General features: G+C 36.6%; 1 protein-coding gene across 2 annotated transcripts in view; it reads left to right on the top strand.

Annotated features, from left to right (window-relative positions):
• The window catches only part of HIPK3 (homeodomain interacting protein kinase 3), a 115,651-nt gene that overhangs the window by 97,038 nt on the left and 5,538 nt on the right, over window positions 1–13,075 (top strand). For both annotated transcript variants that reach the window (XM_082318006.1, XM_082318005.1), the window contains exons 6-15: window positions 657–841; window positions 1,665–1,824; window positions 2,210–2,333; window positions 5,508–5,629; window positions 5,795–5,919; window positions 6,027–6,188; window positions 7,161–7,457; window positions 8,381–8,521; window positions 12,341–12,576; window positions 12,857–12,984. In XM_082318006.1, the coding sequence (XP_082174132.1) occupies window positions 657–841; window positions 1,665–1,824; window positions 2,210–2,333; window positions 5,508–5,629; window positions 5,795–5,919; window positions 6,027–6,188; window positions 7,161–7,457; window positions 8,381–8,521; window positions 12,341–12,576; window positions 12,857–12,984 (1,680 nt within the window). The remainder of the gene's footprint in view (window positions 1–656; window positions 842–1,664; window positions 1,825–2,209; window positions 2,334–5,507; window positions 5,630–5,794; window positions 5,920–6,026; window positions 6,189–7,160; window positions 7,458–8,380; window positions 8,522–12,340; window positions 12,577–12,856; window positions 12,985–13,075) is intronic.

The raw sequence follows: 13,075 nt of genomic DNA, 5'->3' as shown, positions 1-13,075 counted from the left end.
TTAAACAATGGTACTTGTCCTTGTGGTGGTGGGGAACCCTTTAATTTTGTGTATAACATGTACTTTCTCTTCTACCTTATCTGCCATTCTGGTTAAAAAAAGAATGCATATGGATCCTGCTATCTTAACTATATAATTTCCAGTATAATTCTGCTTTTTTAACAATATAATTCTCAATATAATTATGCTTTTCCTTTTTTTAAAAAAAAATGTTTCCACACTTTTCTTTAGCTTTATAACTCTCCAGTCAATAACAAAAGGAAATTTTTCATTCTCTTCCATATCCTGAAAAGGGAGTTAAATCTTTTTGCAAGATCGGCATTAATACATGTTTGAAATTCTTTTTTGAAGACTACCTCTGTAGTTTAAGTTAGACCATATAAAGATCTTTATCCCACACCTTACTTTTTAAATTCCGAGTCCCATTCTGGAATAAAGCCTTCAGGGGCTTTTAGCTGGGGAGGGTGCAAGGGGAGTAGTGTGTGTGCAGAAAAAAGTCACCAATTGCAAGCCAACCGTACTGGGAGAAGCTAGCAAATTCACCGTGCCCTACATGATAAAATCATTGAATATTAGTATTTTATAGCAGAAAGCAACAACAGGAATAGTTAAACCAATATTCATGTCTTCTATGTGACTGTTTTGTTCAATGCCAGGTGAACATGGTGATGGATTTGGAAGGAAGTGACCTGTTGGCAGAGAAGGCAGATAGGAGGGAATTTGTCAGTCTGTTGAAGAAAATGTTGCTGATCGACGCTGATTTAAGAATCACTCCAGCTGAGACCCTGAACCATTCTTTTGTTACCATGAAGCACCTCCTCGATTTTCCTCATAGCAACCAGTACGTAACACACAAAAATTACTTTTTTAAATCTCTGTTGTAGTGATTCATGTGTATAATAGTGTTGTTTCATCTGCTATCAGAGAGAAAAATCTTTTGTCATTTTTGTAACGTCTTAGAGAATTCTTTCAAGTGATCGCAACATTAAACACATCTACTTGGTCAAGGAAGCTGTTTGAATAACTGTGGGTTTTTTTTTTTCTGAAAAGTAACATTTAGAGCAATAGATTTCTAAGTTATCATTTATATGCCTGGTTGATAAAATTCCAACACTGCAGAAACTTGGGCTTGATTTTTGGAAGTGTGAAGAGCCTTAGTTCCTGTCAGTCATTGAGAGCTAGGATAGGCATTTCCTCTTGAGATTAACGTCTCAGATACCTTCTTTTATGCATTGGTTAATATGGAACGTATTGAAAGTTTTCTTGCAGTTCTGGAATTGTGAGTTTCACTGTGGATTTCCTAACGTGCAAGCATTTCACTGAAAGAAAGAGCTTGCCATCCATTTAGTTTACTATCCTTCCTAGTTGTACACAGTTGTTAGAAAATGGTGTTAGATACAAGGAGCAGGAAATAGCAGTATTTTTCTTGATTATAAAATACGCATTACAAAGGCTTGACATGAACGTAGTAATAGCAGTATTTCTTTTGTCTGCTTCCGTGTATGATGCCATTCTGTGAAACTGGGAACTGTGGGCTTTGAACTATGTTTTTGGGGGGGGGGAGTTGTTTTTGGTTTTTTTTTTTTCCTTCTTCTGGGGAATTTTTTTATACATTTAACAACATGAAATTCTAATTAAAGCAACTTATTTTCTGATTTTAACAGAGTGAAGTCCTGTTTTCATATCATGGATGTTTGCAAATGCAGATCAAGTTTGTATGACTTAAGTAATCGCAATAAAACATCACTTATGAGACCAGTTGCCTCAGGCAGTGCAGCTAATCTGACTGCGAGCTTTACCAAAATTGGTCCAGTAAGAAGTCAGGTAAAAACGGGGTTTTTTTAATTATAAATTCCATTAATGCAGTTTCCCTAATTAATTTTGTAATTGAAAAAGTACATCTAGTAAGTGACAAAATCTTCTGTCTTGCCCTCTCATTTTCTCCTAATGTTTTCTTAAGCAAACAAACAAACCAATTAGAATTCAGTGTGTTTCAAAATTAAGTTAGAAACTGGTGTTGCCATAGCAAAGCAGTGCTGTATTGTAGTGCCCTCCGGTGGCCAAACGGGATCGCTTCCTGTGAAATATATGTGAAAGTTTAATTTTTAGAAGTTATTTTAGTTGTTTATGATATAAGCTGGTGGGACAAGTGTGTGAGAGATTTACCTTCACAGTTATAATGTTGCCTGTATTGAATCTGTTCCCGTAGGCATTAACTGCATCTGCCCATTCAGTTTTGCACCAAGGGATACCACTGCAGGCAGGAACTGCTCAGTTTGGTTGCAGTGATGTTTTCCAACAGGCATTGATTATATGTCCTCCAACTATTCAAGGTATGTTTAACCGTAATTGTTACGGTTCCTGAAATATGAGTGTTACTGTCTGTCTGTTAGCGGTATTTGAGTTTTCCATTATATCCGCTTAAGCTATATAGTTAAAAGAAGTTAATTGTGTCATAAAAAAATTAACATGTGAGTCAGATCCAGATACATTGCACCTTTCTGAAAGAAATACCAGATCAACATCTGCAGAAAATCCAGAGCCCATAATCATATACCACACACACATACATATGTGTATATGTATGCATATATATATGTATTGGATAAAATAGAGGGACACAGTGTGGAAGCTGAAGCAAGAAAGGAGGGTATTCTGAAATAAAACTTGAGAGGAAACAAGAAAGATGAGGGGAATATCAGTGTTGTCGTGGTTTTTTTGTTTCTTTTTTAGTGGTATTGTGTGTTGGGGTTTTTTTGTTTGTTGGTTTGGTCGTGGTGGTTTGCTTGTTATTTTTTTGTTTGGTTGGGGTTTTTTTGTTTTGTTGTTTTGTTTGGGTTTTTTTCCCAACTACATCCCTAGGGTATCCTAGGGATAAGGATAAGAAAATATAACAGTTCTTGTGACAAATCTGCTTGGATAATAAAGTTGGGGTATTTATTGGACTTCCAAGTGAATGTTTAAGAAAACATCTGGAAACTTGGGACTTCATTTAAGGATGTAGCTGCCTTATGTAAACAGTGTCACGTTTACTGTCTTGTGGTTATAATGCTAGATAGAGCTGCTGCAGCTTTCTGATGGCTGAAAAAACACATAACTAAATCTTTGAGAATGTTGATTGCATCATGCTGTGAGGAGGAAAGGGCAGCTTGGCTGAACTCTCCTGTATTACAAAGGATAAGATTGTTTTAAGCATACAATTTTGTATTTATGGAAAGAAATAATTGGCCGAGGGTTCAATTGTCAGAAACATTTGGAAGATTGCGAGGTGGAAATGCTAGCACAGAAGTATTTCCGCAGTGTAGAAAATGACCAAATAAGCATATGCATCTCTAGGACACATGGTAATGCAGTTAACCTCTGTTTCCTTAAACAAATGCATTTGCATCATGCAAACGTAGGTCTTTTTTGAAAGAGTCTTTAAAACCTCATTTAGATCTCAGAACATATCAAGCAAAACTTGTTTTTTCTGTTTATAGTGGGCTGATCAGAGAGGAGCTGATGAAACAGCCTTTCTTATCCCAGTAATAGTCATTTATGGAGAGGGAAAGGTAGTTTTTATTGTTTGCTTATTAAATTAGCTTGATTATAGTCTTCATCTCCACAGATGCAATTTATTTGTCTTGGTGATGGTTCGGCTTTATGTTGAGATCAGATCTTGAAATGATGGAGTTTATAGGAAGTAGGTTGTTTTGTTTTTTTTTTTAAGAATGTCTTTCAAACTCCTCCTTAGTTTTCTGCAGTTTGAAGTTCTAGAAATCACACTAGATTCACTCTGAAAAAAAACCCGAAACACTTTTAACCTAAACTTAGAGCCCAGGAAGTCTTTATCTGTTTAGATAAAAACAGATAGGGCAGACTTTATCAGTAATGTTGTTTGTGGCTGCATCTGTCTTGAGTTCCAGAAACTCATGAAAGCTCCAAGTATTCACTGTGCAGAGTGTCAGAGGCTGTATGAGCTAAATGCATAGCTTCATACAGATTTCCTTCTGAGCACTTAGTATGGCTAAATAATTTCTTATTTAAATTGTATATATGCTTTGCACAATGACATATTCCATAATTTAAAAACCCTACTGTTTTCATTATACCCACATGAATAAAGTGATTGTAGAAAAGGAAACAGTACAGGCAAATACTTTATCTGTGATCTGTATACTGTATTCTTAGTATGATGATAAATTTCCAAATTAAATTCTGCTACAGCTTGAATGAAGGGAATATAGTGTTTTCATCACATAGGTGACAAGTTGAGTTGCTGGCACGGAGGGAAAGGGATATTAATGGTGTCTGGCACTGCTTCAAGGTTTCCCTGCTTGGCTGCTCTGTCAAATATCTGAAGTGCTAAAGCTGGCTACTTCTGGCAGAGTTAAGACGTTGCTGTTCTAGATGGCTGTGTGGAAAAAATTAGTCAACAGCATTTCAAAATTAAAAGCTTTGGACTGCATAGTTATAACTTAGTATTGTGTTATGATATGAGAGAACTACATCAGATGAAGATTTTCTTTCATCCTTTACTGTAAAGATTTAAAAAAACCCCAAAACCAAAACAACCACTTTTAATCTTTAGTTTAGTAGTTCTTTAGTAATTACCTCCAAACACCCCTTGCTTAGTCTTTGACTAATGCACAAGACACAAAGTGCAGCTAGAAGATGAAATCAGTATATTTGCCTAGCCGGTATTTTCTTCTAGCATAGCTGTTCTGTTGCAATATCTGTTGAAAAAAATTCCTTTCATTTTAGTTTAACATTATAATGTCAAAAATTATTATTAGTAGTAAACATTGCAGCATTGCTATACATCTGTTAGTTTCCTCTGACAATAATGAAATCTATACAGAGCATGAGATGCATCTTTTTCCTATTGTGCTCTTGTGGTACTATTCCAACAGTGCTACGGTTTGCATTATTTTGATAAAGGGAGGAATAAGATTATGGATTCTACTGCAAATACTTGATGGCATAGGCAGAAAATTTTACATTGTTTCCCACAAAAGAGTTGGTAACAAATAGGGGCATTATATATGTGGCGTTGCCAGCTATAAGAGCGAAGGGGAATGGGTTTCAGCTAGCTGGAAATACAGAGCATGAGATGTGCAGGAATCAGCTGTGAGAAGCTTTGAAATTGAGTTCTGCTTACTTTTGTCTGCTTCCTTTCAAATCTTTTAATGTAATTTGTGATAAAGAGTAAAATGCTTAGCTTTGCAGAACTTTCTGCCAAAGTCGTTCCGCTTTCTAGCAGTCTGTTTCCAAATAGTAGCTATTGGCAGTTCTTTCTGGAAATTACAGCATCAAATATTTGTGCAGATATGTAATGGCACAAAAATCTTTTAGACGTTGATTTATTTGGTTTGAAAGTCTAAATTATGGAATTAGTTCATAAACACATCAAGAAAAAAATAGTAAAATGTTGTAAAGTTATCCTTTATGTTCACATTCTGCTCAGAAAATATATGCAAGACTGATGTTTTGCTTAAAGCTCAAGTATGTGTTTTTCTCCCTGACAGGAATTCCTACAAACCATAGCAAACCCACCAGTTTCTCCCTGAGGGTGGATAATGCAGTTCCGCTGGTGACCCAAGCCCACGCGATTCAGCCACTACAGATTCGAGCAGGAATCCTTTCTCAGGTTGGATTACTTTAAAGTCAAACTCTTGTTTTATTATTGGTTGGTGAATATTTGTGCCCTGTAGAGTTCTGTTGCAGTCCCTCTTCTGTTTTGTGCTGAACTACAAGCAGCTACTGTGAATTCCGTTGTTCTTTGCATCATGAAATCTTCTCTGCTTCACAACAGACATGGTCGAATCAGACCCAGCAAATACTGGTTCCTGCCTGGCAGCAAGTAGCGCCTGTGGCAGCTCCTGCTACATCTCTGGCCTCTGATCCTGTGGCTGGCCCACAGAGGCTTGGAGACTGGGGGTAAGTCCACGTATTTTTGTGCAATACCTTGATGGCTTTGGTTTAACACGATCTACGGGTGCAATGCAGATGACTTGCAATTTAAAACTTCCTTTATTTTTCCTCAGGAAGATGATTACCCAGGGCACCCATTACAATTCAATGATACCGCAGCCTCTTTTAACACATCAGATAACCTTGTCTGCCCCTCAGCCGATTAGCGTGGGCATTGCACATGTTGTCTGGCCTCAGCCTGCAGCCACCAAGAGGAACAAACTCTGTCAGAACAGGTTGGTAGAATATTTCTAACATTCAGAGATAGTGTATCTGTAGTTGCTGTTCAGTGGGCACGGGAATAGCCTGTAACGGTGGCATGTTTGTTAGTGACAGTTGTACTTAAATGGCCTTCTGGGAGAACTTTTTCTTCTTGCCCTAAGTTTTTAGTGTTATTTCGGTAATACAGACTAGATGAAAAAATACTTGCAATAGTGAGAGATTTTAGTTCCTGATTAGTATGTGCCTATCATGATAGCAAAGTTGTCTTTATAGCCTTTGGGAAGGTATTAAGAATATATTGAGGTAGCTCTAATGAGATATTCCTAAGTTTATGTGCGTGAGGATGTATCAGCTTTAGACAACTAAAAATAAAGAGATACTATATAACAGGGTTGCAGTATGCCTTACAATCGTTTTAAGAATAGTCTGTCTTTCACTGGTGGCCAAAAATACTTCAGCTGCTTGCTGAAGAAAATATGCCCCACTGCCATACAAAGTATTTGCAAAGGTGTTGGATGCTCAATAAAGGGGAAAGCATGGCAGAGGGCACTTTCAGCAGTCTTGTTTTAAGCAAGGATTTCATCCAGAGGCCAGCAGCTGTTGTTTTCGGGGAGAATCTTTGCAGGAAATCTGGCCAGGTTTTGTTTGCTTGTTTTTCACCCAAATGGGATTTTAGTTTCTGGTTTTCTTTATAAGAAAATGGGATTTTCAATGTATTGTATTCAATGTTGTTGCACATTTCGGTCTTAGATATGAAGCAACGTAGCTTCTTATTAGCATGTTTCTGGGTTTTTTTTATTAATTTCTCACATCATATATGCCAAGTATTTATGACTGTGTTTCCAGTTTTATGTTTTTCTTTCTATTAGTTTAGAAAATTGGTGTTTTAGCCTACATTGCTTTGTTTCTTTTTGTTGAAAATAGTACAGTTTTCTGGTCTGTTGGTAGAAATTCACTAAATGTCAAATGGTGTGCTTTCTTCGCAGGAGCAATGTGTTACAAAATACCAATATCCAAAATTCAGCCTTTATATCTCCAAAGATACTTAACCTGAAGGCTGTAAAGAGAATAAGTTGTATAGAAGCACAGGACAATCATAACGCGGAAGGACAGGAAAGTAACTGTTGTGATGCATCGGTCAGGCTGGACCCTGATTCATCTCTTTCAACCAAGCAGCGCCAGGCTATCTTCATTGCCGGTTCCCCCAGCCCAGCAGTCAGCGTGATCACCATCAGCAGTGACACAGATGAAGATGACATAGGACGAACACATTCACTGAGAGAGTAAGAACTGATGTTTACTTTTATTAAGGTGTTACCTAAATACAGCTGTCTTAGCATAGCTACTGTAATTAATGAATCTGAGTTAGAAGACGAACAATGCACTTTAATCAAATTTCACTCAGAAGTTAACTCTGTAATAGTATATTATTTGAAAGTGAAAAATACTTTCAAAAGTCTACCTCATTAATCTATGTAAGGTAGGCATTTGCAACAGGAAACAAATAATTTATTATTCTTTTGTAACAGAGTTGGTCGAAACAGAATACTTTTAGGTCCAGCATACTTTTTTTTGCTTAATACTGTCATAACCTATTTCTTTGTTGAAGATCACTCTTCTGGCTTTGTATAATCAATGTTATCATTCTAGCAGTAGCATCCAGTAGATAACATTACATACATATGGGTAAAAAATACTTCTCTAACAGTATGACAAGGTAAAGGGTGTAAAAGCAGATGCTGAGTGTGGTCCTTCAAAGGAGTTTTCTTTCACAAAGCTATCGAAGAAGCATGTATTGTTTTAAATGAGGGCTTGAAAGTTTAATGTTTGTTTGACTTTATTTTTACTTGTAATGATTCTGAACTGGAGGAAGTTGTATTTTAAATCTAAACCTTGTCAAGTGTTTCAAGAATCTGAACTGGTGTAGTAAAATCTACTTGTTTTAGTATTGATTCAGTAAAAACTTATTCATTTAGTAGGTTTCAAAAAAATGCATGTGTAGTCTAGAATTTCCAAAAGAGCTCTGAAAAGGTTTAAAAATCTGTTTTGGATGTAAAAGCAACAAGGAATTGGATATTAATTTACATTTAAGGGACCTTTTCTAATATTTGACCCCTTTTTATTCCATAATTACACCTAAGTCAGTGGTGTACAGAAAGAATGAATGAGAGATGGCATGTTTGCTCACTTTCTTTTTGTGTGGTAGGTGTAAAGGTAGCCTTGACTGTGAAGCCTGCCAGAACACCCTGAACATTGACCGCGTGTGTTCTCTCAGCAGTCCTGATAGCACTCTGAGTACTAGCTCCTCGGGACAGTCTAGTCCATCTCCGTGCAAGAGATCCAACAGGTAAAAAGCTGTACTCCTTTCAGTAAAAAAGAAAGATCCTAGTATGCAGCAGACTCGATTTATAATAAAAAATGCGGAAGTTTTGTTATGTTGCCATCTGGTGAGGCTAAGTGATGTATTTAAAAATTAATTTATTGGCCTACAGTTGCACAGCATAGACTGTTCTTTTATTATTCCTAACAGATCTGTCTTGCTACATTGGAAGTTTTCAGAATACTGAATGAGTGATGTTTACACAGAAAATACAAACATGTTACATGCAACTTCCTTTAGAACAAAAATCTTCTAAGGCTGCAAAATTAAGTAAGCCAAAGTAGGATGTGACAGATTGAAAGTTACCAGAACATCCTTAATTTTTGCACACCATTGTGTATCTTGTATTGTAATCTTTAATGACATTGATGCCTTTTTTTCTGCTACCAAACATAAGCCTCACTTATGTGAACACTATTCACATGAGCAACTTTTAAATATTTTTGTCTTTACTGCTTGATGTCTAACTTAAGGCTTCATTTTTGCACATTATTCGAAATTCACTCTTACAAAAACATTCAGCATAAATCTGAATGGTTTTATGGCATTTTTTTTCTACAGTACCTGAGAGCTTGACACTAAAGCATCTATCTGTGTGACACTCATAAAACACAGACCTGTGATGCGGTCAGAAGTTCTCGCTGACTTGGGATGTTCTGGCTGGGGCACCTGCAGATGGCTTTTCCTATTTCAGTCCCTGCCCTTCTGGTGCTAACGTGTTGAAATTTTCATTGTAGCTACTTGTGGCATTTCTGCAAATCAGATTCCTAGATACGAGTTCGTGGACCAAGAAACATTTGGCATATATAGTTGCTGGTATTGGTGAAAAGTTTGGTTTAATATGAGTTACCCAATATCCCATGGAAATTCTGTGACATACGGATACGATGCATTTTTTTCAAGCAACCTGTGGCTGCAATAAGCATGACCGATTCTTTTATTTTTATTCTACAGTTCACTTCCTATTTTCTGTGGAATAGCTTTCTGTATAGAAAAGAGCGATTCAAACTCAGAACAGTTTGATTGTGCAAAATGAATAAGATTGGAGTCTTAATAAAAAGAAGTTTTTTTAAAGTAATTAAGGATTCTATCACAGCATGTATTGACAAGGAAATGGAACTGCTAGTCTGTACAGGCAGTTTTATTTGTTTTAAATTTTGCACAGTCTGACTCGATGCTTTTAATGGATAATTAATATAAATGATTCTGTTTATATAAACACAACCCTCTCCCCTGAAAAAAAAAGGGGGGGGGGGGATATAAGAAAAGACTTGTTCATGCACAACTTCGGCATCCATTTGATATTCTGTAAGGCCTGAAATCTTTGGATTCAATAAACAAATCTCTGCGGTACTGAACGCTAAATACACTGAACGGTGTAGTGGGTTGTTATTCTCTGTACTGTCCAGGGCTGGGAAGGCGTATTCTAAGGAGGTGATGTGTATAGTCTGGTGAGTGCTGGGACTGGGGAAAGGTTTTAAGTTTACTCAAGATGCAGCTTTTTGTTATGCTTAATCCAGTCACACGGGTGTTTGGGTGGATTAGTTTTCCATTATGTTACTAAACCGATCCAACTCATTCTGCGGACACAACTGCTAGATCCAACAACAAAAGTATAGTAATGGAGCACATGGATAGATTTTTCATTTTTTTAGTGTGACTTGATGTAGAAGATAATCCCAGACAAATTTATGCCATTTCTGGGACTTTGGAGATATTAAAATAAAAAGTTGCCAAAGTTACATAGATGGATTAAACCAGGTATATTTCCTTGGTCTTATTTTCAAGCATTTTTCATTTCTGACTGTGAAACAAGAGAATAACTAGAAGCATTTGAAGAATTTCTATTTGAGTGGTTCAATTTTAGTAAAAATTTAGGTAACAAGACATGTCATATACTGGGAGGCATCAGGCAGTCTTACTGGTTGATAGTTAACATTGTCCGTCCTGCTTACGATATCCTTTAATAACAAAGCATTCAAAACTTCAGACAAGTTTTCGTAAAGACCTGCTTGATTTTACAGTGTTTTCTTTGAATTGCAGGGAACTGACCTGTAATTCATTTCCCCTCTGTAATTCAACTTTGTGTCAATAGCAGAGGAGTGTGTCAGATTAGCGTTTGACTTATATTAAGTCATATAGTTAGTAACTTGAATCAAAAGTTAAGAATATAAAAATATAATTAATTGCTCAGTAGTTGTCACAGTATCGCTATTTGTTGCTTAAAAAACTTATTCAGAATTACCTAGCTCTGTTGACTAAGACTTCAGGTTTTTGTGCTGGCCCTCATAGTGTCAAAGTACTTTTCACAAAAAAAAAACCACCAAACTTTTGTAAATTGTTTTATTTATATTGTCTTAATTTAATCACCATGCTATAAGAACCTGTTACATTAGCTATAAAATCACCAAAGGACTTGACCGTATGTTTAGGGCTTAGCGAGTTCAGTGCTGTTACTTGCAAGTTTTAAGGTAAGCATGTATTCCACCAATTTTTAATATAAACTGGAGTTTTCTTGTTTTTCTAGTTTGTAGAAATTCTTAATTCTCATGCCTGTCCTCTCCAACCAGGAACTTTGTTAGCATCTCTAATTACTTATTCATCACCTTATACCGTTCATTTTTTAGCTCTGTTAAGTGAAGCATGTCTCTTGCTATCTATAGAATTCATACCTGCCACAGTCCCAGTTGAGGACTAGTTAAATTTCTTTTTTGTTGTTGTTAGTGATGGATCTGTGATGTACCTTTTGCTTGCGTAATAAATAATATGTAAATGATCTGGCAATATACCTCATCGTAAATTAGTTTTCTTTTCCAGGTTGTTTACTACTTGCTGCCTAAAAGGTATTTGGTTGTGGTTCCACTGATTGGACTGTGGTCTTGCTTCTGGCAGCTGGCATTTACTACCTTCTTAGCCCTTTTTTCTGATACAAGCACTGAGCTTCAATACATGTTAGCAAAGGCTATTATTTTGAGTTGGTTTCTCCACCTCTTTCCCCTTCCAGCTGCTTTGGTAAAAGCAGTGGTTGAATGAATGAGTTTGCGCCACTTGATCAGCATGGATTTCACAGACCACAAGTGCCAAAATAGCTGCGGTGTAAATAGAGGGTTGTGTTTGTCTCCTTAACCTAAATCTGTGAAAAAGAATCTACTGGTCACGCACAGGCAGTGCTCTCCAGAGGAGCTTCGGAGACCTAATTTTTCAGTAGATAAGGTCTAGTGTAGCTGCTGGTGGTTGATATGCAGATGAGAGGGAGCTGCCTGCCACTGTGCAGATTGCTTCCTCAGCACGCTCTGTCCCATCCTGACTCTCACGGGCCCCAGGGACGGCTTTTCACAGACTCTGGGATGTGGCTGATTTCTAGAAGAAATTAGATCAGTATGTTCTCTTTTGCTAGTGTAATAACCATCAGGAGACCTTTATGTTTTGATTCAGGAAGAAACAAAATAATCTTCTTCAACCTTTTATTTGTCCTAAAAATCTAAATTTCAGGTGGTTTATAAGTACAAGATTATTTTAAAAATAAATTACAAAGTGGGTGCAAGTTGGGTTACACATCGAAATCTTTATGTAGAAGTTACCTCCTTTCTCTGAGCCTTGCAATTTATAGGTAGAATGAGTCTGAATATTGAATTGCCATCTGAATGTCTTGTATAATTGAAATGTAATATTTTTATCTACCTTTAAGTAGTTTCACTTCCATAAATTTTATGTGGTAATTTAATAAAAGGCACCTATATTATGAAAATGTATTTGTTTCAATGCAACACTTTTATTTTTTGATAGCATGTCAGATGACGAACAGGAAAGTGGCTGTGATACGGTGGATGGTTCCCCAACTTCAGACTCTTCAGGACACGACAGCCCATTTGTGGAAAATGGCTTTGTAGCTAACACCAACAAAAATAAGGACGCAAGAGCATCGGTTAATCCTGAAACCAAATCAGCTGTTTGCACGGTAGTGGTACCACCGATGAGACTTGAAAACAGGTTACATCTTGATGGACAGATGGTGAATACAGGTAAGTTAGTTCAGGTGGTTTTTTTCTTTCTATACCAGTAGATAAAAATAGAAATTTGAATATTTAGTCAATAGCCATACATATGAAGATTTTGACCTACTCATATATCTGCTAATCTGTAATAAACACTTCTAAATTGTGTTGTTTTTTTGAGACTTTAATTAGTGTATTATTTTATTATTTCTCCCTGCATGCTGAAGCAAATGAAACTTTGTCTAACTTTTGTTAGAAGAGAATAGTGACAACAAAAACATAACATTGTTCATTTATATCTTGGAAGATGCTACGTGCCAGCCACTGAAAAAAGGTCGGTCTGTCCTGGGAAGAATAAACCAGTCTTCTGTTGTAGGAAACCGTCAGCAAAAACTGACATCAGCATTCCATCAGCAACATATAAACTTCAGTCAGGTATGTGTACTTACTAACATCTAAGAAGTATTTTCTCTGTCTTGAGGTTCCAAACATGCTGACTGCTCACAATTTCAATTGCTGTAAATGG

Source organism: Platalea leucorodia, assembly GCF_965183815.1.
Source record: "Platalea leucorodia genome assembly, chromosome: 7".
NCBI classification, from domain to species: domain Eukaryota; kingdom Metazoa; phylum Chordata; class Aves; order Pelecaniformes; family Threskiornithidae; genus Platalea; species Platalea leucorodia.
The sequence above is the reverse complement of the archived record's forward strand: the minus strand, read 5'-3'. Positions and strand labels throughout refer to the sequence as shown.